The sequence below is a fragment of the Aspergillus thermomutatus genome, assembly GCF_002237265.1.
Source record: "Aspergillus thermomutatus strain HMR AF 39 chromosome Unknown NODE_89, whole genome shotgun sequence".
Taxonomy (NCBI): domain Eukaryota; kingdom Fungi; phylum Ascomycota; class Eurotiomycetes; order Eurotiales; family Aspergillaceae; genus Aspergillus; species Aspergillus thermomutatus.
Window position 1 is genome coordinate 1 of NW_020798138.1, and position 24,854 is coordinate 24,854.

The 24,854-nt window shown below is 52.1% G+C and overlaps 10 protein-coding genes across 10 annotated transcripts; 4 read left to right on the plus strand and 6 right to left on the minus strand.

Annotated features, from left to right (window-relative positions):
* Window positions 1-199: 199 nt before the first annotated feature.
* On the minus strand, window positions 200-2,604 carry CDV56_100063 (putative PB1 domain protein; the record flags this gene model as incomplete). The annotated part of the gene is made up of 5 exons (XM_026753682.1): window positions 200-484; window positions 843-1,952; window positions 2,001-2,336; window positions 2,393-2,542; window positions 2,590-2,604. Coding segments are annotated over 5 exons (1,896 nt in total), but the record flags the coding sequence as incomplete, so codon positions are not given.
* Window positions 2,605-4,981: 2,377 nt separating this feature from the next.
* Window positions 4,982-5,936, minus strand: CDV56_100957 (copper chaperone CCS1; the record flags this gene model as incomplete). The annotated part of the gene is made up of 4 exons (XM_026754576.1): window positions 4,982-5,499; window positions 5,573-5,707; window positions 5,775-5,847; window positions 5,919-5,936. The coding sequence occupies 4 exons, from the start codon at window positions 5,934-5,936 to the stop codon at window positions 4,982-4,984; spliced, it is 744 nt and encodes a 247-aa protein (XP_026614602.1).
* A 368-nt stretch (window positions 5,937-6,304) lies between these two features.
* CDV56_101158 (CDC2/CDK family serine/threonine-protein kinase) lies at window positions 6,305-7,935 on the plus strand (the record flags this gene model as incomplete). The annotated part of the gene is made up of 3 exons (XM_026754777.1): window positions 6,305-6,876; window positions 7,021-7,435; window positions 7,486-7,935. The coding sequence occupies 3 exons, from the start codon at window positions 6,305-6,307 to the stop codon at window positions 7,933-7,935; spliced, it is 1,437 nt and encodes a 478-aa protein (XP_026614603.1).
* A 348-nt stretch (window positions 7,936-8,283) lies between these two features.
* On the minus strand, window positions 8,284-10,029 carry CDV56_101462 (uncharacterized protein; the record flags this gene model as incomplete). The annotated part of the gene is made up of 2 exons (XM_026755081.1): window positions 8,284-8,805; window positions 8,854-10,029. 2 exons carry the CDS (start codon window positions 10,027-10,029, stop codon window positions 8,284-8,286), a joined length of 1,698 nt encoding a protein of 565 aa, XP_026614604.1.
* A 1,079-nt stretch (window positions 10,030-11,108) lies between these two features.
* CDV56_101852 (uncharacterized protein) lies at window positions 11,109-14,425 on the plus strand (the record flags this gene model as incomplete). Its single annotated transcript, XM_026755471.1, has 8 exons — window positions 11,109-11,157; window positions 11,226-11,368; window positions 11,444-11,839; window positions 11,895-12,058; window positions 12,739-12,880; window positions 12,943-13,212; window positions 13,277-13,478; window positions 13,539-14,425. 8 exons carry the CDS (start codon window positions 11,109-11,111, stop codon window positions 14,423-14,425), a joined length of 2,253 nt encoding a protein of 750 aa, XP_026614605.1.
* Window positions 14,426-14,753: 328 nt separating this feature from the next.
* On the minus strand, window positions 14,754-15,243 carry CDV56_102356 (phosphatase YCH1; the record flags this gene model as incomplete). Its single annotated transcript, XM_026755975.1, has 2 exons — window positions 14,754-15,064; window positions 15,129-15,243. 2 exons carry the CDS (start codon window positions 15,241-15,243, stop codon window positions 14,754-14,756), a joined length of 426 nt encoding a protein of 141 aa, XP_026614606.1.
* Window positions 15,244-15,575: 332 nt separating this feature from the next.
* CDV56_102462 (mitochondrial 37S ribosomal protein bS21m) lies at window positions 15,576-16,229 on the plus strand (the record flags this gene model as incomplete). The annotated part of the gene is made up of 1 exon (XM_026756081.1): window positions 15,576-16,229. One exon carries the CDS (start codon window positions 15,576-15,578, stop codon window positions 16,227-16,229), a length of 654 nt encoding a protein of 217 aa, XP_026614607.1.
* Window positions 16,230-16,537: 308 nt separating this feature from the next.
* Window positions 16,538-17,838, minus strand: CDV56_102588 (uncharacterized protein; the record flags this gene model as incomplete). Its single annotated transcript, XM_026756207.1, has 3 exons — window positions 16,538-17,509; window positions 17,641-17,656; window positions 17,726-17,838. 3 exons carry the CDS (start codon window positions 17,836-17,838, stop codon window positions 16,538-16,540), a joined length of 1,101 nt encoding a protein of 366 aa, XP_026614608.1.
* A 516-nt stretch (window positions 17,839-18,354) lies between these two features.
* On the minus strand, window positions 18,355-20,106 carry CDV56_102820 (glucose-6-phosphate isomerase; the record flags this gene model as incomplete). Its single annotated transcript, XM_026756439.1, has 2 exons — window positions 18,355-19,516; window positions 19,607-20,106. 2 exons carry the CDS (start codon window positions 20,104-20,106, stop codon window positions 18,355-18,357), a joined length of 1,662 nt encoding a protein of 553 aa, XP_026614609.1.
* Window positions 20,107-21,684: 1,578 nt separating this feature from the next.
* CDV56_103206 (uncharacterized protein) lies at window positions 21,685-24,243 on the plus strand (the record flags this gene model as incomplete). Its single annotated transcript, XM_026756825.1, has 4 exons — window positions 21,685-21,703; window positions 21,775-21,834; window positions 21,901-22,499; window positions 22,552-24,243. 4 exons carry the CDS (start codon window positions 21,685-21,687, stop codon window positions 24,241-24,243), a joined length of 2,370 nt encoding a protein of 789 aa, XP_026614610.1.
* Between the last annotated feature and the right edge of the window lie 611 nt (window positions 24,244-24,854).

The window sequence follows — 24,854 nt, forward strand, 5'->3', positions numbered from 1 at the left end:
GAGGGGTTTGCTTTGGGGGGTGCCGGCGGTGGTGGAGGTGGTTGGGCTGGTGCGGAGGGAGGTGCTGCGGGGATGGGCGGTTGGGGTCGTGGAGAGGTAGGAGTGGCGGATGGATTGGAGGTAGAGGAGGAGAGAATGGATATGGGAATTCTACTGTGTGTTAGTATCTGTTCTAAGATTGAGGGCGGGGCACGCTGACTATCCGGTATGCTTCTTTGAGGAACTCGTCGGCCGTTGCGGTGGACGGGGGATGAGGTTCACCCTTGGGAATTGTGGTGGTTGCATGTTTGTCCTTGAGGAGTTGATTGACGTGTGAAGTGATGTCTGTCATCTTGAAACAGTCCCTCGGTAATCGATTACGGGGATTGTGACGAGGCTGTAGCTGGAAGAAGAATCCCAAAAGATGAAGCCTCGCTGTCAACAATCCAACGTCACTGCGCAGTGGGTCTCTACCGCTGACCGCATTCCCGTGATCCGACATGCCCTAGGCTTTGGCCGGGATAGTATCGGGTTGTACTCCTACTCCGTAGCATTACATTCTACTGCAGCTGCTGGACGAATTGTACGCTGCAAATCAATCAATGGGTATCCATATATATACATAAAGCTGAAAATAAGATCATCCCGCTCGTATGAATCATCAAAGGGTATAAATCATGCAACATCGAGAATCAACACTGACAGCACCAGGAATGCAACAGCAGAGCCGGCTGTCTGCTCATCTATAACCGGAGAATCTCCTGCAAAGAACACCTTCAGAACTATATCATTGGTCTTTCTTCCACCCATATCTAAAGCCAGTCAGTTACTGGTCAATTCACAAACTTGTGAACCGGACTCACCTCCATCTTGCCCATCTCGCTGCCCTCCCTCCGAGCAGTCTCAGTGGCCGAATTCAGTAGAAGGTCCAAGTCTTCCTGATCCACCATCGTAATCATATCGCCCTCATCCTGCATTCGGATTCGCAGAAGCGAGCGGAAGCCAAACTTCTCCCGGATCTTGGCTTCAAACTCGCTGTACTCCAACGTGGGCCCGATCATGATATACCGGGTATCTTCAAAAGCATGAACCTTGATCCGGAACCTGCGAACATCAGGCTTGCGTGAGTCGGCTCGCCTTGACTCTCGGATCGGTGATCTGGTTCGTCGCTGCGAGCTGCCGGGTGTCTCGGAGACGCCGCGAGCACCACATGTATCGCCCACATATTTCTCCTCTTCGTCAATGTATCGTTGTTGCTGAGGAGGCATACCTCTTCGTCCGCTACTGGCCATAGATCGAGGGCTTGTGTACGCTCCACACCCGTCCTCACTGTAGCCATTCCGAGGGACCGATGCAAAACTTGTTTCGCTGGTTCTTCTTCTGTGGCTTCCTGTTTCCCGATAAGGTGGATGTCTGTCGGTGTCTGGACCATTGAGCCCCCGCGGATAATGCCGGCTTGGTGGCCCACGAGGCTCAGAGGCCGTACGGGTCGTCCCAATCCGTGGCTTGTCGAAAGCGGGCATGTCTGCGCTACTCCTCCCATGGGCCTGAGAACCTGGTTGATCGAGGTTGAGCCGAGGAGGCCGCGCAGCTCGAACGGACCCTGGTCTACCACTGGCACTCACGCTACTGCCGGAAGAGCTCTTTGTGCTAGTCTTGTCGGCATCGGGTGGCGGGGTAGGTGGGAACAAAGTGCGGTTGAGTGGGGGTTCCGACTGCTGACGACTTCGTCCCGAGAGATTCTTCTGCACCAGGTTCGTGGCAGCGAACGAGATGCCCTCGGGGGGGCGATCATCGAGCGCTGATTGAGCACGTATTGAATCTGTAGGCTGGTGTCCATTACGTGTGTTGCCTTGCGATGACGCTGCGATCAGTCTCGCCTTGCCTAGATAGTCTTTTGTTTTGAGATTCTTGACTTTGGCCTCGTTGGGTCGATAAACAACCCCCACCGGAATCGAGAACACTGTGTAACCCTGCTTCGGTCAGCAAACACTCAACACCTAAGGCACTATAGGTTATACCTCTGCCCTCTCCCGGATGGCGTCATCGATGACATCGTGGTCGGGAGTGACCTTTTCTTTTACCGCGTATTCGAGGTCCTGCATGCCTGGACCCATTTGCTGCAGGTAGATGTAGCAGAGTCCACGATTGAACAAGACCTCACATGAGAAGAGACGGAATTTCAGGCCCAATTGCTCATAGTCAATAGACGTATTGCCCCGGAGGTAGAGAAGGGTATCATTGAAATTGGCCAATGCTTCTTCAAAATCGCCTAGAAGGAAGTTGGACACGCCTTCTTGGAAATAGGCAATGGCAAGGTACTGGTCTAGACTGACAGCACATTGGTAACATTGGACCTAGCTGAGTGTTTAGTGGACACTGCCGCCTCATACTTTTGAGTAAATAAACATACGGCTTTTTCATGCTCTCCCAGCGTTGCATAAATGACCCCACAATTGAAGAAGATCTTGGACGTATCCGCAATATGACCAAAAATCCTTATGGCTTCCTCATACTCTTGATTGTCGTAGTGTTCCAGAGCCAAGACCCATGTCTCGATCTCCTACTTTCCGTCAGATCTGCGTTGAGAGATCGAGGGCTAGCTCATACCTGTTTCAATGACATCTTTCCGTAGAGTCGGATTCGACGTCTGCGCCTCTAAACTGATGACCAAGAAGAGACTGCAGTAGCCGACGATATCCCCGTCCCACTCGGCCCCAGGTAGTGTTTCGACCTCTGTGCGGCCCTGAGAAACAGACAGGAGTTGGGACGAGGGAAGCCAGACGATTATCACCCACACAACGAAGTAGTAAAAGCAGCGTTATGTTATATATGGCGGTCACTGAAAGCCAAGAGGCTGACCGGTTTTTCTGATATGCGAGATAGTGGGCTGGCGCAGTGAGCAGGGGTATTAATGAGTTCGACGGGATGCACGTCTGAGCTAGAGCTGCGGGGCGGGGCAGGGCCTTTGAAGAACCAGGAGGGAGCCCTTCTCTCGTGGTGCGGTGGTGGTGCTGTGTGGCTTGAGTGCCCAGCAGATAGCCTGTCTTTTGCAATCTGAATGTCTGCTATTCTGGACAAAACTGCCCAGCCGATCCCGTGAGTCTTAGTCCCCCAGTGATCCTGGACGAAGGATAGGTCGGAAGTTATAATTAGATCCTCCGGGGGTCCAAGAGAGCCGAAAGCCCAGAAGCTGCTAGTAAGAATTGAGCACAGTATGTCATATGGTATGATTGATCCTTCTGGTTCTTGCGCGAGTCAAGCTGCTTTCTGAGTCTCTTCTATTATTCTCCAGCACCTGGCTGTTTTGAATGATGTCTGATACGAAGTCCTCGATATAGAGATTGGCAGGACGGAACGAGCGACAAGGAATCGTCATGGAAATTAATTAAGCAGGGAGGGAAAAGAGGGAGAAGCAAGGAACGTTCAGAGACGGGGCCTGCAGCAGAAGAAAATTGACAAGGATACGAACCAGTCCCTAGTGTCTGTCTACCTTACTCAACTGAGGAGAAGAAGCAGACTAGCGTTCTGTACAGAGAAGGTATGTCAGTGGCGTAAGTCGCAGGACGGGATGGAGATAGCGCACAGAGATTTGGAAACTGGAAACTCACTGGAAAGGGGGGAATAATTACAGTCGTTGATGATAGTGGACGGTTGCCAAGGAAGTGATGGAGAAGAGGGATGCAGTTCAATTGATGATTTGATGCTCCTGACCGTAAGCGCCCAGCGTCGAGAAGCATAATCATCCTGGGTGGTTGTCATGATGGTTATCCCACTTATTAGGTATTATTAGCTTCCCCCTGCAGGTGTAGGACGTTGTGGAACGGCTCATGGAGGAATCGGTTGGTTACTTTTGATGATTCTCTTTCAAGGGATCTGATTTGATCGAGGACTGTGCAATAAGATTCGATAATCACAAAGTAAGTTGAGCAATCAAGGGTGACGAAGGGCGAACGGGCCCTTGTACTTGGTGAGCTGAAGGTGTGATTGATGGGCTCCAGCAAAAGGCCCGTCCCGATCTATGCGGGGCCATCATTATCGTCACATTCTCAGAGAGTACACTCTGTCAGGCCATGCTTGGTTAATGAGGTCTAGAGATCCATTTGAACAGTCATGGCAGAATCCTTCAAGTCTTCCTGCAACTAATAAGATAGATGCTTCCACCAACTCTTCCCAATCTAACACGCCTCCAGCACATCGACGGGGTTTAGGCTCTCCCGCGTCCCCGCCACGGCGCTTGCACAGCGACCCATCAGTTGTTTTCGGAAGATACATCTCTTCAAGATTCCATCTAGAGCAACAGGGATTGCTTCGGCCCTTATTACCATACCAGGGAAGCTTCGGTTAGTGAGCACGATGATTAGCCAGCCAATGACGGAGGAATATACGTACTTACTTACCTTAGGCTGGCACTAGCTACTTGGATCTCTATCCTCAATTATTGACCATGAACCCATGATAGTCATCTAGCCGATAGCATGGCAGCCACTAGCTTTACTATTGATGCAAGGAGAAGACGTTGTCATCGGTCAGACAGGGATGAATATTTCTAGCGATGCAGGAGAAGAAACCACTGTCCAATGACCATCTTCTGGCGATTGCTCTCAACACCTCGACGGTCTATATTTAGGCCTCTACTGCCTTTTCTGTGGAGGTGTTCTGACATGCCGCGTTGCTATCTTGGATCTCGACATCACCGATGGTCAGCTGTTTGGACATAATGGTCCGTTGTTCTTGTCGTGTACAATTGTTGTCCTCGCTCGCACTCAGAGTCCGCGAGGTACACCATCAGTGCCCACTGCCCACTGTTCAGTGGAGGTTCGGAGTGTTCAAGTCCCATTGGGAACCTTACAGGTCCCACCTCTCTTTCCGCGTACCATTCTTGCTTGTGCGTGCATCTGCAGTCCTCATGCAGCAAACCATTCTGTTCAATTGACATCATCCCCGCGATAGGTATCATAAATCAGTGCAAAAGTTGGGAGACATCCTAGACTCTAAAAGTCTAGACCATTCCCAGGGAAACCTGTTCCTGGCGCTCCTGCCATACATTCTTTCCCGAACATGAGCAGACAGTCTTGTCGTTATCCCACACACCCGCACTGCGAGCGATCACACCGACCAATGTATCAGGATCCTCTCGTCGAAAAGGGCCTTCTTGGCTCTTGGATACGACCATACTCCGCCCAATCATCTCCCAAACCGCCACCGGTCGATCCAAAAAGACATTCCCCCGACCCTTGTCATCCACGTCCACACTCCCAAAAATGCCGCGCGGCTCCTTGGGCGCCTCGGAGCCCATCACCTTGGCCTTCAGCGCCTCCCAGATACCCCCCGTAGATTCTGCGCCTCGCGAGATATCCCCCGCTTCGCGAACAGTCGCCCAGTATTTTCCCGGTGCCAGCCCGTTGATCGTCAGATCTATCAGAGTCATGTTCGAGGACACCTGCACCATGCGTGCCAGTCCACGGATCTTATTCGGTACGGTCGTCGAGTGCGTCTCTAATATGCAGACGGCAGAACCTGTCGCGTATCACACCACCAGACCTCAGTATAGTCCTCGCGAGCCTGTTCCCTCAAGGGAGGTGTAACGTACTGTTTGATGTGCCGCTTCCACGTAGAATCGCATCCCGACCAGTAGTTTGGATTGCGGTAACTATCGAGCTAGGCGCTGCTGTGCCCTCGATGAAGACGAGCTGATCTTTAAGATTCGCCTCGACCTTCTTGACTCCTGAGTACGACGAACATGCATCAGTACATGCTTTTCAGCTAAATGTCTTGTCTCACTACACACGAACCTTCAACTTTATAAAGTGAGTTAGTTACATCCTTGACACAGCTTTCGCAGGTCATGGGAACCGCGAAGGTGGTCTGTCATCGAATCGAGTCAGTACTAATCGCACTGGCAATGTGCAACCACATCAGCCCAAAACAAAACGAACCTGGAACGGCTCAATCATTTCGTTATGGTGCTAAGAAAACTCCAGAGAATATGTCCTCGCATTTAAAGAAGATAGAAAAAAGAAATCAATAACCTTAGAAGCTGTATTTAAAGCAGAAGAACATACTCCGTACCCCTCCGCGAGTTAATAATCATGGCGGGACCAGGTGGGGGATTTGAAATCGGCGATGGAGTTCGGCCCTTCGATCACATTCCCCAAGTTTGTTATTCCGATAGCGTCACCATACCAGCCGGGCTGGCACCATCTCCTCTCCGAAGTCATCTCTCAACCCACAGCTAATTTAAACGCTACTCATTAACGACATAGCGCGAATCAATCAGCAAATTTACTGGTTTTGGATTTTCTCAATCCCTCATATACGGGCTATGTCCGCCCCGTCAAAATCGCGCTGGGCCGCCGAAGACCCCGAGGAAGAAGCCATCCACGCACAACGAAAACGCGAAAAGGAAGAGAAGAAACGCGCCAAGGCAGAGAAACAGCGTCAGCTGGAGGAGCAAGCACGACTCCGGACCGCACAAGCCACGCTGCAACAGCAAGGAGACGCGCTCAATGGCGACTCGGAACCTCCGCCCAAGAAGCGTCGCCGGCTGTCGAACGAGCAGCCCCAACCCTCGGCAGCGTCGGGGTCTGCAGCCAAAGCGCCAGCCGAGCAGACACAGTCGACACTCTTGCGTTTTCTGGGGCAGGAATGGGGACCCTGTCGACATGTGGATAACTTTGAACGGCTGAATCACATCGAGGAGGGTTCGTATGGGTGGGTGAGTAGGGCGAGGGATATCACGACCGGGGAGGTGGTGGCTCTCAAAAAGCTCAAGATGGAAAATTCGCCGGATGGGTTCCCCGTAACGGGATTACGGGAGATTCAGACGCTCTTGGAAGCTCGCCATACAAACATTGTGTATCTCCGCGAGGTTGTCATGGGGAATAAAATGGATGAGTATGCATGGCCCTTCCTACCCTCTACCCCCTGTCCGTCCTTCAATGTCCTCTTCCAGCGTTGGTGCTGCTTCCGTCCTGAAAAGTTCAAGATACACCAGTATTAACCGTTTCGGGGCTCTGGGCACCTCTATCCCGCCAACAGTGTATTCCTCGTCATGGATTTCCTCGAACATGATCTAAAAACCTTACTCGACGACATGCGCGAACCATTCCTACCTTCGGAAATCAAAACCCTCTTGCTGCAAGTCCTTTCCGGCCTCGACTTCCTCCACTCCCACTGGATCATGCACCGTGATCTGAAGACCTCAAATCTCCTGATGAACAACCGCGGCGAGATCAAAATCGCTGACTTCGGCATGGCACGGTACTACGGCGATCCACCGCCGAAGCTGACCCAGCTGGTTGTAACGCTCTGGTACCGTTCCCCAGAGCTCCTGCTGGGCGCAGAAAAGTACGGCCCGGAAATCGACATGTGGAGTATCGGATGCATATTTGGCGAATTGCTCACCAAAGAGCCCTTGCTGCAGGGTAAAAATGAAGTCGATCAAGTATCAAAGGTAAAACGTCTCCTCTTGGATTTTTCCGTTCGCGCTGACAGACAAACCAGATATTCGCTCTCACGGGCCCTCCTACCCAGCAAACGTGGCCTGGTTTCCGCTCCCTTCCTAACGCCAAATCACTTCGCCTTCCACCTACGTCCTTAACAGCGACGACTGAAGACCCTCCGTTACTCCCCCGCTCAAAGTTCCCCTTTCTCACCAATGCCGGTCTGCGGCTTCTGTCGTCTTTACTGGCGTTGAACCCAAGTTCGCGCCCTACTGCTCAGGAGTGTCTCTCACATAAATACTTCCGGGAGGATCCGCGTCCGAAGCCAAAGGAGATGTTTCCAACCTTCCCATCCAAGGCAGGCATGGAGAGGCGAAGGCGGCGTGAGACTCCAGAGGCGCCGAAGCGCGGTCAGGAAGCTCCCGCCTTGGACTTCGCCAGTGTATTTGGTGGTCAATCCAGTGGTGATACCGCGGAAACAGGCGCTGGCTTTACCTTACGTCTGGGTTAGCCTTTCATGCTACTAAGAGTGAGGTTTTTGGGAGATGAAATCAAGGCAAGGCCAGCCTTCGCGTCATGAGCGTACAGCTGAAGGAGACTGGTTTCTGATTTCCTATGAACAGAAACATCTTAGCGGTAGGCATCTATCAGAAAGAGGCTCTGCTACATCATTTGTACAAATGAGTGTCATTTCCAACCTGTGCTCATTCAAACCAGCGATCCTTACTGCAAACGCTTGAGACATAAGTATACAAGGCGCATTAACAATACAGAGAGAATAAAGAGGCGCAAATAACGCATTCCGCCGATCCCAGTTTCTTCCGTGGTGCAGTCGTGTAACTTACGTGTAACTCCGACATTATGGGAATTGACGTCGTTCCCAGATGGGGTAAGTAACAATACACTCATCAGTGGAATCGCTTGTGTCTCGTTCGAGACTCGGCAGGTTACCCCGACGCGAAGCGTACATACCATAGTATGATCTTCCTGGTCCGACAATCTCGGGGATCTCCTGCGTTCTGGCTGACATGTCACGATCGAGTCCCGGACCACTGTAAATTCTACCATCTCTCGCAATTCGTCCTCCTGTTTTTATAGGATTGTCTCCTCGATCGGGATGAATATCACTCGATTTGCCATCGACAAAGAAGAACTCGTCTCTTAAAATCAGCGAGGTGTTTGGATCATCGTTCTCAATCGGTGACCGGACGAAATCTGATTCTGACGTGCCATCTTCAGTCTGGCTTGGAGAGGGTGCTCTTTGAGCCGTGAACGGGTCCGAACTGTTTTGGATTCCAGGGAAATCAGTGTCGCTCAAAGCGGGCAGCAGGCAGCTAGCAGTATCCTCTTCCTGCGCGCTCGATCTCGCTTCTGATGGTTCCTATCATTTCGTCAGTGACGAGCGGGTAACGTTAAAAGTGATACTAACCATAATGGATGCACCAGCATGAGTTACCTGCATCTCTCTTGCATTCGAGGGTCTAGTTTGTAGAGGCTCCGTCTCGATTGGTACATTTCCATCCTCGACATGGTCGATGGGAGCATGGTGAATCGCCTGTGACATGAGATCATTTTCAGCAACATCGCTGCAACATAAGGTTTGACTGCCGCTGCTGCATTCTCTTGACGGAGGAAACAATTCAAGCGGTTCCATCATCAATTGAACGCTTGTTATCTGGGGAGCGGTTGATTCACGAGAGCTGACAGAGGATGACTTAGACGTGGAACGGCTCGAGACATATATACAAGCGATTGAGTCATTTGAACCAGAAGCGATTTGTGGTAGGGCAATCTCGTGGTCTCGAGATGATTCATTTAGCTCTCGCACATTTGGATCGAGCAACTCATCAGGACCCTCAACCGCAGTTGGCTTCCCGGGGTTGATAACCGGCGAATGGGATAGAATAGGGCTTGGATTTTGGGCCTGTGAGCATAAATCTTTCATACAGTCCTCATTCGGCTGCAAATCCACGGGGCTCTCTGGGGATGCTGCCTTGGATGTTTCTGATGACGCCATGTGTTCCGTCGTCGCTTCTATTCCGCTAAGCTCAATGAGGCTGACAGATGGCGAATTGGAAAGGGCATGAGTCGAGGTTTGAACCAATGTACAGGATTCGTCCGGAGTCTGATCGTGGAGCTCGGTCTCGGTGACGTGCTCTCGAGGGAACTCCACCGTCGTTGCTGGCTTCAACGCATCATCCGCCCCTGCTTCTGATGTACCATTCACTCTTCTCGTTTCCTGTGCGGTTGGGGAGCTCCCCAGCCCGGTGCCCTCTAAGCCACCACTGAGGGTACAACTCAGAGGTGATGTGGAAGGTACAGCGTTATGGATGTGGTCTTTCAGAATTTCACTTGAGGAGGAATGGTTGCGAGTTGTTCGATAGAGACCGGTGCCGAACTCACGATCGTCTTCTGTGCTAGCGTCCGACAATGACGACGGGAAAGGATCAGATGAGTCCTCTGTCGAGTCTCTCGAGGACCAGATGCTAGGTATATCACTTCTCCGAGAGGGGCCGCCTGGAATTGGTCGTCTTTGCATTCCAGACCGAAGTGCCAGAAGACCTGATCGCGCTTTGCGGAGGGACCTCCTTGGCAAATCCTGCATCCAGCTAACTGGATTCTGTGTTCTAGATGATTCGGATCGATAGTAATCACTTTGCAGCCACAAAGATGCGGAAGCTGCAGGATTGTGTCGAGGATCGCGTGGGTTGAAGACGGGATAGTGGGCTAGTTCCTCACAAGATGCAGGGGGGGTGGTTGCTGCGATTCTAGAATCACCTTGTCAATATGAACTTCTCTCGCCGTTATGAAATTGAGAAGTACCTATTTCTGTTCCTCAAGGGTGAGCGAAGAGCTACTGACGAAGACAACGTCTGTCGGCCGATGCTCAGGTCATCCGAAGTCATCTCGTTGGATATCAAACCATTCCCCTGATGATTGAGAGATTCGAGAGCGGCAGCGGTGCCTCAGCTCAGTATGCTTCTTTCATGCTAGACGAGAAAGAAGACTTGAGTGACTTCTTTATACGTTAGAGGAGTAGGTTGGTCGGGAGGGATACACGATGTCTGAAATGAATCCAACTAAGTGATAGAATGGGAAGAAAAAGAAGAATCACCAAACAGAACCTATAGCTTCAGTGGCAAATGCAGGGTATCAGCTAGTTGGAGATTTTGGCAATGTTGGACAGAAGAAAGAAGTCGCTGGGGCTGCAGCTTCCATATTCACTGCGACTGAAGTATACATTGCGCCTGTTAGAAGAGGGAAGTTGTGAGGTTAGATTCAGATTTGGCAAGAAAAAGTCAAGTACAAATTTTTGCATGCCTATAGGACTCCTTTAAATGTTTAGAATCTATTTGTGATAGGATTTGCCAATTGTCTATTAATATCCCGAGAGATTCAGGTGAATCATTGATGCCGCTGAAGCTGATGTACGGGATGCTTGGTACTCCGTACTTTGGTGTTGCTCTGCGCCGGCTAGCTGCACCCAGAAGCAATAAGCTCTGAAAATATCTTACACCTTGGTTATGGGCAATCTTTTTCATCCTTTTTACCTATCTTCAACAGCCTTTAGTTAAACTTAACCTTCGTCCGCTACTTGAAAGAAATATCTTCTATCCTGTCACATCTCTTTTCGCGCCACCTTGTCCGTTTGTTACGTCCTGTTCCAAGCGCGCCGTTCTCGTCATGGCCGTCAGCCAAGGAGCTGTCTCCTTCGATGCCATCATCCAAGCGGGTAAGCCGTCGAATACGTCTCAAAATCCTTATCGAAATTGCCTTCCTAATTGCATCCCGGGCTTCTAGATCGCAAAAAGAGAAAAAATGAAGAACTTGCAAGCAAAATCCTCGGTAAAAACAGAACGACAGTCGCCGCAGGCGCGGGAGCTGGGAGCAAGTCTCAGAAAGCGAAGTCAGGAAGTCTCGCCAGTCGAATCGGTGTCATAAAGGTACTATGGAATTCCACGACTTCATACACTATTTAGCGCAGGGACTAGACTAATATTGGATTACTGTACTGTCAGCCTTCCGCATCAGCTACATCGAAAACTACGAAGAATCATCGCACACAGTCAGCGCCGGTACGAGCAGCGAACTCACAACTAAAACGCGCCAGCAAACGTCGGCCAGATGAGGAGCGCCTCCTTTCAGCTCTCAATCCAGCGAGTGGACAATCAACAGTGCGCGACAATCCTGTTGGTATGACTATTCGAGGAGCAGGGTCAGGCTCTTTCATCGTGATTGGGAGCAATTTCGCTCCAGGCACCACAGCAGCAGACATCCAATCCGCTCTAGAACCTGCATCGGGGCAGATATTGAACTGTTGGATCACCTCGCAGCATCCTACTGTCACGGCCGAGATCACATTCGCCGAGAAATGGTCGGCAGAAAACGCCATTGCCAACTTCCACAACCAAAGGGTGATACTCCCAACCGAACGTTGCAATCCCTTTTCATTGACTGACAAACACAAAGGCTGACGGCAGAATTTTGTCCATGCGGTTCAAGCACTCCACGGCCGAACCGACACCTTCTCCGCAAGCACAGAAACCCCAGTCCTCATTCAACAATCTACGAGAGCAAGCGGATCGCGAGCGCCGCCTGAACCGGAAAGCAGAACCAGCCGTGCAAGATGGAAGGTACGGTTTCGCTGAAGGAAATAACCAATTGCGTTCTCAGGACGATTCTCGAGGCAATGGCCGTTACAACAGGCGCAATGCGAGAGGCAACCGAACATACGGACGAGCTGGCAATCAATCAAACCAGAATACCCAAGAGTCTGGACTTTATAGCGATCAAATGATGGTCGACGCACCCACACGGGACTTCGGTCATAGGGGTGGACGGCACCGGTAGACTACCGCTTTGTACTCGAAATCCGGGCCATGCTATTACCAAATCTTTCAATTTCTTCGAGGGGTACTTATGTCATCTGTCCGCGACAGCCCAGTGCTGAGTACAGCAGGATTCCTCGTCTCAGAAAATCAGCCTTTCGGGTGCACGCTCTGGGAGCAATGTATTTCTGTCGATTCTCACGATAGGAGGGTAATAACTGTAAATTAATGGACAATTGATAAGATAACATCACGTGTTCCGAAACTTTACTGCGGAGAAATTGGAGATATGAACATCGGAGGACGTGGGAATAGCTACATAGCCCACCTGGAGCAGTCTATCTCACAAGTCACATCCTTCTTAAATACATCTGATCACAATCGAACTTCTTCGGATGCATACGGGCCATTGACCTTGTCGGATTGAAAGGCCGCTCCCAACCGCACTTGCTCGAGAAGAGCACCGCACCAGCTAAGATGAATAGTGCGACGAAGCGTGCTTTGACCCGACATGTTCGAACATATCAGTGTCGAAATCTACGGATAGGGTCGCATCGATGCTCCTCAACATTTGATCAGAGACAGTGGTCCACGCCACTCGCGAAAACTCTAGCGAATGCGATCAAGGTATCTGGACATTCTCTTGCGGCGAACTCTTGGACTGTAGCTGACAAGTAGCTTGACTTTAGGTCACAGGGCCGGTTCCAATTGCGGCATTCATGCGCCAAGTTCTCACATCTCCAGAGGGGGGCTATTACACGACTCGACCGGAGGGCGGCGGCGAAGTCTTCGGAAAGAAGGGAGATTTCGTAACCTCGCCTGAAATCTCACAAGTGTTCGGGGAGTTGGTGGGTATATGGACGATCACAGAATGGATGGCGCAAGAGCGGAAACGCAGCGGGGTGCAGCTCATCGAGGTTGGACCAGGGAAGGGCACATTGATGGACGACATGTTACGCGTGAGTTATTTCATCCTCGGCAGTCGGATTGGGGTGTCTCGTGCTGATAGAGCTTCACGGCTAGACATTCAGAAACTTCAAGAGCTTTGCGTCGAGTCTCGAGGCTATCTATCTGGTTGAAGCTAGCCCGACGTTGAGAGAGGTCCAGAAACAGCGACTTTGCGGTGATGCGGCTATGGAGGAGACAGATATTGGTCACAGGAGCACCAGCAAGTATTTCAATGTTCCGGTGATATGGGTAGAGGATATTCGATTACTGCCTCATGGTGAGACCTGCATTGAGCTTCCAGAAGGTTGAAGGGCCAGCTACTGAGACAGTTGTCCAGAGGAAGAGAAAACGCCATTCATCTTTGCGCACGAATTCTTCGACGCACTTCCAATCCACGCTTTCGAGTCCATACCCCCAGCACCTGAAAATCAGTCCGAGCAGAACGAGATCATGACTCCTACCGGCCCTGCGAAGCTGCACCAACCCATGAAAACCGCCAATACCCCCCAGTGGCGCGAGATCATGGTTACATTGAATCCCAAAGCAGTCGAAGAGAATCAAGAAGGCGAGCCCGAATTCAAGCTGACATTAGCCAAGGCGTCGACACCGTCTTCTCTCGTGATCCCGGAGATTTCAGAGCGCTACCGAAAGCTCAAGTCTAAGCCAGGTTCTACGATCGAAGTCAGTCCGGAAAGCCGCATATATGCGTCCGACTTTGCTCGTCGCATAGGGGGTTCGTCACAACCCCCTCGAACCGTAGGCTCGCGGAATGCGCCCGCCGCGCAGCCGAAGCGGGTACCGTCTGGAGCAGCACTGATCATGGATTATGGAACGATGTCGACTATCCCTATCAATTCGCTCCGCGGGATCCAGCATCATCGGACTGTGCCCGCACTCTCGTCGCCGGGCCAAGTCGATGTGAGTGCTGATGTTGATTTCATGGCGCTTGCGGAGGCGGCCATTGAAGCTAGTGAGGGTGTCGAGGTTCACGGACCGGTAGAGCAGGGAGATTTCCTGCAGGTCATGGGCATCGTGGAGCGGATGCAGCAACTGCTCAAGGGAGTCAAGGATGAAGAGAAGCGCAAGACTCTCGAAAGTGGCTGGAAGAGGTTGATCGAGAGGGGTGGGGGCGGCATGGGAAAGATCTACAAGTTCATGGCCATCATTCCGGAGAACGGTGGGAGAAGGAGACCCGTTGGATTCGGTGGGACTGTTCAGATGTAACATTTGCAGTAATACCTGCGATATCTTCTGGATGCGTTTCAAGACAGCTGTACGATGGATGTATATATCATGCAATAGAAGCGCTATCTACAAGTTCTTAGCGTTCATAGACAAGTCGTTAGAAGGCGCTATAATCATTGCGCCACAGCATTTTACAGCATTAGAACCCGCCATTTCCTGAAACACCAGTCCAGCGTGGAACTGGATCTGAGGCTCACCGGCAGAGACGTATACCCTCTATCCGGTCCCGTAAACCGGACCCGAGTCCCACTTGCGAGGCTTGCAAAGTCGATGGAAAGCGCTCTATAAATCGCAATGGATCACTGTTTCAATACTCCCTCCATATATCCTCGACGAACGCCTCTGTCAGCCGCGTGTCTTTACCATACTTCTCCTGCCACTGGACAAAACCGCCCTCGAGGACATAGACCTGTTGCTTCTTGCTCTCTTCGGGACCCAATAATGCCTCTCGCTGTCGTGCGTAGCGGAGAGCGGCAGATGGGCCGCGCTGTTGACTGAGAGCACAGTGGAATACAACCTTCTCTTTGTCTTTGAACGTTCGGACAAGTTCCGGCATGCGATAGTCGAGTGTTGAGCTTGGAACCCAGGTGGAGGAGTAAATATGCCCGCCGATGTGGTCTGCAAGAAAGTAAAAATCAATTAGAAAAGAGCGGAAAGATGGATAGTTGGTTTCGCGTCATACCCGAATCTCTTACGTCGATAATGGCAAGCTTGTTTGGAGAACTGGTAGAGAGAAGAAGCTCGGAGAGAATATCCCGAGTCATGCGGGGAAGGGTTGCTATTGTGATTGAGGACATGTCTGGTTTATGGCAGTCGGAATACTGCAGGCCGAACCGTTGATGCTGCGAGCTGCCCCAGGTCTAAATGCCTTCTAGAGAAAACAAAATCTAGCTTGTTAGTTGATGTTGTCGGATCATGAATCGTTTCGGCTGCGGAGCATCTATAGAAATGGCCAAGTCACGTGCGTGCAGATTTCCGTCTTGAGAATGTCCGCAAGATTTCCAGCGAGATACAAGTTCACGCCGAGCACTGATCTTTCTCAAGAACCAACCAACCTCTCCATTTGACATTAGCTCATCGACTCACCTCCTCTGGATACCTGTATCACCAATCTCTTCTTATCGTAAAGATGGAGGCACGATCCGTGGCTCGATGCCTCCGTTTGAGGCCGACATCTTCGCTATACACCACGCAGCCCATCATCGTCCGCGGACAGAACGCCCTCCGATACTTCTCAACATCCAATTCCCTCTTCCAAAGATCTCCCGCTAGCCAGAAACAACCGAAACCTACGACCCGCGCCCCGGCCCAGGATCAACCCAAGGTCCAAACCAGCAGCACACCATCCGACTCCTCCGACTTCGACCGGATCCTCAACCAACTCAACTTCAACAATAGCAACCGCGATGCGACGGAAGGCACCCAGCCCACCCGGCGGCCCCTCGCCGACCCCCTTTCTCTCTCGCGCGCGGTCAGCATGTCCACCGAGCCAGACAGCTACAGACAGCCGCTCCGCCGGGTGGAGCTGAAATTGGGGCCTACACTGGGTCGCCAGGTGCACGTGGAGCCGGAGAAGGGGGTGGATCTGACGTCTGCACTGCGCGTGCTGCAGGGGAACATCTCGACGAATAAGGTGCGGGCGCAGTGGCATGCGCAGAAGTTCCATGTGCGGAGGGGCCAGATGCAGAAGAACTTGAGGATGGAGCGGTGGCGGAAGCTGTTCAAGTTCTCGTTCAAGGAGACTGTGAACAAGATCCAGCGTATGAGGGCGCAGGGCTGGTAAGATGTGTTGAGTGATGGTCTTTTCGATGGTCGACTTGGAGGGCTGGTGTACATACGGAGACGGTATGGATCAGATTCAGGGACTCGATCTGGATGAGGGAGAGTAAGTGGACTCTGCGAGCGAGAGAAAGGGCTCGCGGAAAAGGTCTTTCCTATCATGTATAACTACGTTCTAAATGTTTTTCGATTTGGTATCTGTCCAGAAAACAACGGGTCCGGTTGATTGGAATCTAAGAAGTTCATTTTTCGTCAGAATTAGATATAGACATGAGATATACAGTCATCCGCATATAGTCGTAGACAACACCATCAGTCCTTCTTCCCATACCCCCCATATCCATAACCCCCACCACCAGCAGCGACCACAGAGGGATTGCTCGCAGGCGAATAGCCCCCATACCCATTTGTCTTACCACCATTGCCGTACGCGATCCCAACGGACCCTTTCCCACGAGGAGCAGAGGCCCCCAAAATCCCATCTCCGCGCCATCCAGCCCGTCGGCGTGCCCCGTTCCGCTCCCAGTACAACGCAACAACCGCCCCGACACCCGCAGCCAGCACGAAGAAGAACAGCCTGGAAAAGAACGACGCCACGCCAGACGATCCGTCCCCGGTATCCGGGCCGCCAGCAGGCCACCAGATCCCCTTCCCGCCTTCAACCCAGCTCACATGGAACGTGAACGTGAGCGGCTCGCCGCGAATGACCTTCGTGCCGTGCCCGGCCGTCCAGGGGTCGCGCGCCGCCTCGGAAACAGCAACAGCCGCGTCGTCATCGCCAGCGTCTTTCTCGTTCGGAACAGGGCCGTCGAACTCGGGAATCGAGTACGCGGTACCGGCCACGACGTACCCCGGCTTCGCATGCTTGCTCTTCCGATTACTTTTCTTGGTCTTGCTCGCCGAGGCGATACTGTGCACGAGGACGTTCATGTCTGTCCAGATGTGCAGGTGGCTGCGCTGCAGGGTGCCTTGCAGAGCGAAGGTAAGGGGTGTGTATGCCGGTCCGCCATTGTCGAGGGGAGAGAGGTCGGTGGTTTCGCCGTTCTTGGTATCTGGGGATGGGCCCGCTTGCGCGGATGGGGCGAGGGGTGCTGTGGGCACGCGACAGGCTAGTGGTACGTCCGAGTGGACGTAATATTCTAGGAGGTGGTAGAGCTCGTCGGGGAGCGAGCTGATGGTGCAATTGATAGTCTCTGTCACGCCGTAGCGGAGTGCAAGCGGGAGGAAGGTCTCGTTGCAGGTTGGGAAGGGAATGTATTGCAGCTTGCCGAGATTGTCCGTGATCTATGCAGGAAGAGAGTTGTTAGCCAGAGAGTATACTGAAAGACCATGTCGTAGAGACAGAGATCTCAGCATCGGCAGGCCCAGCAAATATTGAAGCAGCAAGGAGACAGCGGAAAGGGGCGAGGCATTACATGTTCTCCAGAGTCACTAACAGGCGGTTAGTATTTTATTCTCAACGTGATTGAATCTCCTTGGTCACTATCTGACATGACTCACATTGTCCGGTTCAAACAGGTCACTGGCATAGGCTGTCCATAGCTGTACCCAACCCTGCCACTGGCGACATCACTCTTCCCCGCAGCCGCGACCTGCGACAAAACAACGATCATCAATGCATAATACCATGGTAAGAATGGTATATAAGGCAATCGCCTCTGCGAAAAAAACATGTTAGAGGATTTGTTGACCGCCAAAGAGGCGGATTGAGCTTCCTTTGTGGAATGATATTCGGAGTTTGCCAGAGTGGACACTGAACATGTGGCTGCCGCGGGATCAACACGAGTCTCGTCCAAGTCCAACGCCGAAACGATCTCCCACGGTCAATTGCAAACCTAATTCCAACGCCCATAGTTAATAAATAGACTTAAGATATTCGTTTGGGTTCGTATTCGCTCTCACAGATAGCTACAAACTTATTTGATCTCCAAACGTCTGGTTCTAGTATTACAAGTCGATCTACGCCCAAGAGGATTGAGAATTGTCCTACAGAGAGGTCACTATCTTGAATTGATGTCTTTCATTTCAATTGTGTGCTATGGAAGAGAAAAAGTGATCACTCATGCCTCGTGAAGAATTACATTTTTATAGTTTGGTTTGACTTAACCAGCCGATGTTGACAGCAAGATTTAAGCCAGGTTGGCCTTCTTCTTGAAGGCCAGCAGCAAGCCGCTGGTGGAAGCGTCGTGGTCACCACCTGCTCCTGGTGTCTCCAGCTCCTTCTGAATCTTCTTGGCAAGGACCTTGCCCAATTCAACACCCCACTGGTCGAAGGAGTTGATGTTCCACACAGCACCCTCGGTGAAGGTGAGGTGCTCATAGTAAGCAATCAGGGCACCGAGCGTGGAGGGAGTGATCTTCTGGGCGAGGATGGAGGTTGTTGGGCGGTTACCCAGGAATGTCTTGTGAGGCACCAGGTTGTCGGGGGCGCCTTCGGTCTTGACCTGCTCGGGGGTCTTTCCGACCATCAAGGCCTCGGACTGAGCTAGGAAGTTGGAGGCCAGCATGCGCTGGTGCTTGCCCTCCTCGACGGGGTTGTGCGACTCAGCAGCCATGATGAAATCCGAAGGAATAAGCTTGGTACCCTGGTGCAGCAGCTGGAAAAAGCTGTGCTGGGCGTTGGTGGCGGGCTCACCAAACAGGATGGGGCCGGTAGTATACTTGACGTATTCTCCGGAGCGGGTGATAGCCTTGCCGTTGCTCTCCATGGAAAGCTGCTGCAGGTAGGCGGGGAAGCGGTGCAGGTACTGGTCGAAAGGTGCCACGAGGTGGGTCTGGGCGCCGAAGAAGTCGCTGTACCAGACACTCAGCAGACCACCGAGAACAGGAATGTTCTGCTCGAGGGGAGTCTCGCGGAAGTGCTTATCCATGGCGTGAGCACCAGCCAGGAATTGGTGGAAGTTGTCGAAGCCGATGTAGAGGGCAACAGACAGGCCAATGGCGCTCCACACGGAGTAGCGACCACCGACCCAGGACTCGAAACCGAACATGTTCTTCTTGTCAATGCCAAACTTGGTCACCTCCTCCTCGTTGGTGGAGAGAGCGACGAAATGCTTAGCGATATGGGCTTCATCCTTGGCAGTTTCAAGGAACCACTTCTTCGCGGAGTTTGCGTTGGTGGTGGTCTCTGCAGTGGTGAATGTCTTGGAAGCAATCAGGAAAAGAGTGGTCTCGGGGTCGGAGTGCTTGAGAGCTTCGGCAATGTGGGTTCCGTCAATGTTGGAGACGAAATGAAGGGTCATGTCGTCGGCGCCATAAGGCTTGAGCGCCTCCGTCACCATGACAGGGCCGCTGATGGGTGTGTTAGCAATCGCTCAGCCAATGAGGTGCTCCTTGGGATCGAAGCAGCGCAAACAAGCAAAGGGTAAGTAGCAAACTTACAGATCGGAACCACCGATACCGATGTTGATGATTGTCTGGATCTTCTTGCCCGTGTAACCCTTCCATTCACCGCTTCTGACCTGCTCAGAGAACTCCTTCATGTGCTCAAGCACGGAGTTGACCTCCTCAACGACGCTCTTGCCGTTGACCTGCATGGGCTGGTTGGTGACATTGCGCAGAGCAACGTGGTAGACCGCACGGTTCTCTGTGAAGTTGATGGGCTCGCCCTTGAACATAGCATCGCGGAGTTCCTCAACGCCGGCCTCCCTGGCGAGCTTCACCAGAAGGGCAAGAGTCTCCTCGGTGAGGAAGTTCTTGGAAAAGTCGAAGAGGATCTCGGTGTTGTCAACCGTGTTGGCGAAGGTACGGCTGAACTTCTGGAAGCGCTGAGGGTCCTTCTCAAAGTATTCCTTGAGGACAATGTTGCGTCCGAGGGAGTTGTGGTGCTCCTGGAGCTCCTTCCAGGCACCGAGTTCTGTAGCCTGCGAGAAACCAGGCATTGTGACTGCTGTGTATGTGTAGGTTGAGTTGATCTGTAGGAGAGCTCTTGCGTCAGTGCGGGGCAGGAGGAAGAGGAAATACAGTAGATTCAGGAGTCGTGCAAATGTAAATTCCGTACCTGAAAGAGGAGAGAGATGAGTGATGGATTTCAGACTCTGACAGACAGAAGAGATAGAGATGTATGAAGGAGAGAAAGCAAGCTGAAGAAATTGTAGAAACGGGAAGCGCGGAGGGTGATGATGAAGACCGGAAAAACAGCTGGCCTGCTAGCTAGGAAGCTACGGTACTACTATGGAGTATGTCGTCAATCGGCCTGTTGGGGTCCGTCTGGAGGGGCTGACGTGGGGCAGACAAAGAGAGACCAGCGCTGAATTTATCCGACTACTGACCTGATAATAATCTGGAAGATTATCTATCTTTGAGTAATAAAGTCAATCATATTCCCTGATGTTTACTAAACTATTTTTCATGAGGGTCTGAAATCTGAATGTTGTCGAGTCTCCTATGATCATGATCATCTGAGCACCACCAAGGTGGAACTACAACTCCGGAGTAGCCACATTGCAAGGACTCTGGATTCTTGGTAATCTAGTGCATTCTAGACTGGGAGGATATGATAATAGAAGATGTTGAAAAAGTCTAGCCAGGTGACTTGAAGACTCTGGTGCTCCTCGGAAAATATGATTCTGATGGACGACTGTACTCCGGCATCAGAAGGCTATTTCTCGATACTCCAAGGCCAAGGAGCCTCCGTGTCCCGGACGCTGTATATGGCCATCGGTGAGTCTAATGAGGACATTTCCTAGAGTCCTGTACATAGAGTCTACCATGTCCTTACCTAGCATCTTGATGATTCCTGCGGATTCCCTTCTGGTCGGTTAAATAGGTAGAGGAGTACGGTGGTAGTCTCGTAGAGACAGTTTAAAACGGTAACCATGTCCATGACGACAATTGCACTCTGCTTCTGTATTATTACCGATTCAATTCGACATCGCTGATCATTCTTTGACAGAAGTTGATACTGATCCGTTGATCTCCAGTCTATCTGCATGGCTGCGCTCCTGCTTCTGAGCTCGCAGTTCATATATAAATACTGGGAAGCTTCTGCTTGGCTACACCCATGGAATCCGGGATGACACCTTCTTCTGTGGAGATCAGAGTATGTCAACTCAATAGATATAGTACATGTGTGACAGAGCTTAACAGTATATATCAAATTATAGAATAATCCTAGAGAGTGCAAGCTGTAGTCACTACTAGATGGTCGACAACAACAGATGGACTTCACAAAAAAGGCCGAAGACCCAAAAAGGAAACGCACGGACCAGACCGCCTTCACGACCGACTTTATCGCAAGTTTCTCCAATCTGACTCCGACACTGAAGCAGCACTTGATCTACTCCTCAGACCTGATTTCACTTCTACCAACTGCTGCAGGTGGCTCTCCTTACTTACCTCTCTCTCTCTTCAATCAAGTGTCTTTCCTCCTCATCAAGAAGCATCGCTAGTTCTACCAGCATTCGATATTTTCCACAGTTTCCCTGTCTGTCGCTATCGTAGCGGCGAATCCGGCCGTGATGTACAACCCTTACCAAGGTATGACCACTAGGCGCAGTTTCTGAAGTCTTTGATTCCTCAATGTGCAAGGTGCTAACTCACTCTTGTAGCTACAGGTCTGTATGGCAGGCCTCCAGACTACGGAGCTTATGGAGCACCTCCAGGCATGGGTCAGTATCAACTGTCTCTTTCATCGCGTCTCTTTCTATCTCTTTCAATGTACTAATATACCCTAGCTCCTCCTCCTGGAATGACAGCTCCGGGAACCGCTCCTCCCCCGGGAATGCAGCAGGCAAACATCCCGCAGCCCGGTCGACCTGCGGGCTTCCCTCCTAACTTCCAACCTCCCCCGAATATGCCCAACATCAACTTCTCCGCACCTGTGATTCGACTTGGAACGTCCGGCCCTTCGAAGTCAGCTACTCCAGACACGAGCAAGGAACGTGGTGGCGAGGCTCCGGGAAGACGTGCGGGCTTGGGTTCAACGAGTCTTGAGTCGCAACGCCAGAATGTACGAGATGCGATGATGCAGCTGCAGCCTCCGACGAGGGAAGAGATCGTAAGGACCATCTTTGTTGGGGGTATTACCGAGGGCGCTGGCGGCGACGAGGGCATCGAGAAGATTTTGCGGTCCGCTGGGAACCTCAGGCGTTGGATCCGCGCTACGGATGCCGATGACAAGCCATGCAAGTTTGGCTTCGCAGAGTACGACGACCCTGAAAGTCTCGGTACTGCTGTAGAAATACTAAAGGACGTGGAAGTGCCGGTCAAGAGACAAACGCCATCCGAGGAGGGTGACAAGGAGGAGCGCGAGGTGGAAAAGAGTACACTACTGGTTCGTATACCGCCTACAGGTTCATTTACACATCTAACCATGTTGCGATTAGGTGGTCATTGACGATGGTTCCCTGAGCTATCTGGAACAGTACGAAAACACCAGAGGCGAACAGGACCCGGCCGAGCGTCAGGCGCGGCTCGATGCTGCGCGCAGCACACTCGCCAACGTTCTGTCCGAGCTTTTCCATCCCACGTCGCCAACCCGGAAGGAAGACTCCTCCGCCATTGATCGTGAAGGAGACTCTGCGATGAGGGATGCTGAAGGCGCCGATGGCACCTCAGCTGAGGTTGTCACCATTCCAATCACGGTTGAAGACGAACTGTCCGACATTCCTCCTGAAATGAGGGAGACAGTTGCCAAGGAGATTGCAGCTTTCCGAGAGCGCAGCAACCGCAGGGATATTGAACGCTTGAAGCGAGAGGAAGAGATTGAATCCATGGAGCGCGCACGAAATGCAGGCTCGCGCCTTAATCGCCTGGCTTCTCCCCCACCTACCGCTCCTAGTGGACCTGCTGCCGGGGCCAATGGTGTGCCCCTTGGTCCGCGGGACCGGGGCATGCCAAATGCACCTTCGGGACCTAAGGGATTCGGCGTACAGATCCCCAAGGATTACCAGAAAGGAGTGTCGTTTGTCAACGGAGGCGCAATCAATGGCGCGACTACGGTATACATCAATAGGGAAGACGAGGATACTGATGCAAGCGACGAAGAGCTAGAACGCCGACGTCAAGAAAAGAGAGAGGCTGAGCACGAGAAGCAGTTTCTTGACCAGGAACGGCGATGGCTCAATCGCGAGCGGAGCAGGACCGCAGCTCTGGAGCGTGAGAAGAAGCGGGATAAGGAGGAAGAGGCCAAGGCGCAAGAAGTGCGCGACGAGGCTGATCGGCGGTATCGGGAATGGAACGATGACATTGAAGCCAGTCGCAAGGTCGAGGACTATTATGCGGATCGGGGCGCATGGCTTCGGAGCCGTGCTGCCTTCCGTGCTCGCGAGATCAGCAACGATGAGGCTGGCCGTGCGGCCGAAGAACGAGAGCGCGCTCGGTCTGCGCAGCAACGCGAGCAGGCACGTGGCATGGCGGACGACTTCCTCGCGCGCCAGGCTGAGGAGCTGGAGGCACGTACCCAGGCGCCCAGGGAGCCGCAGCGCTTCAAGCTTTCTCTTGGCGCTGCAGCCCAGAAGGCTCAAGCCGCCACCAGCCGCCGGACCGTGGCCGAAGTGGAAGGACTGCTGGAGGACGAAGAAGAGCCCCAGGCGACTGCAAGACGACCCCTCATCCCCATCAAGTTCGACAGTGCTGCCGAAGCCGCCGGCCTCTCCGACGAGGAGCGGGCGCAAGCCGCTCGACAGCTGGCGGCCGAAATCCCCGCCGACAAAGAAGGACTATGGAAGTGGGATGTCAAGTGGGAGTTTGTGGATGAGTCTGTCCTCAGAGAACAGCTCAAGCCTTTTGTCGAGAAGAAGATCGTGGAGTACCTCGGAGTGCAGGAGCAGATGTTGGTGGACGTGGTGGAAGAGCATGTCCGGAAACATGGACATCCTCAGGAGCTTGTAGAACAGCTGGAGGAGGTGAGTATTTTCGTTTCCATTCGCATTATTCCCGGGTCGAATTATGATTCCACAGCAGAAGCTAACGATTGTCTACAGGCACTCGACGAGGAGGCGGAAGTACTGGTCCGAAAGTTGTGGCGAATGATTATTTTCTTCTCGGAAAGCGAGAAGAGAGGGCTTTCCGGATGATAGGTACTTCGATAGGGCTAGCAGTATTGGGCTGATAGGGAGCTTCTAATTTGATATCCACCTCGACCTGGGGTACAGTCCTTTCTAGATAATTGTTTAGGAACACCTGATCGCGCTTACTGCCTATCTCTTCATCTATCTTCGAGACTCAGTCAAGTTGAGCCTGGTGGGAGGTATCTGGATGCTCTCACGCCTGTAGCCACCCCGCTAGTACTCCAACGTCGCATTGAAAAAGCTACACCAATGGCATTCTCACCCATCTTTCATCTGAGTGATACCATAGTTCAATCCTAATCCTCCAGATGATCAACAATGAAACCGCAGAGATTGAATGGACTCGTGACCCCCTTCTAGTGGACTTCTCATCAAATGTACCTACTACATGCTGTATTCAGGAACCGTTTCATGGTTCCATACACATAAAATACCATACGCGGAGGCGGCCCGACTGTCATGGGCAATTATCTCATTGGTGGATAAACACTGACCAAAGCTTAGGACAATTCCTCCGCCAATGGCACTGCAGTCCCACGCACCCCGGAACAATCAGAGGCAGCAGACAGTGTAATTGTTCCGCAGTGTAGGTCTGGATTGCTTGATTTAGCCTGAGG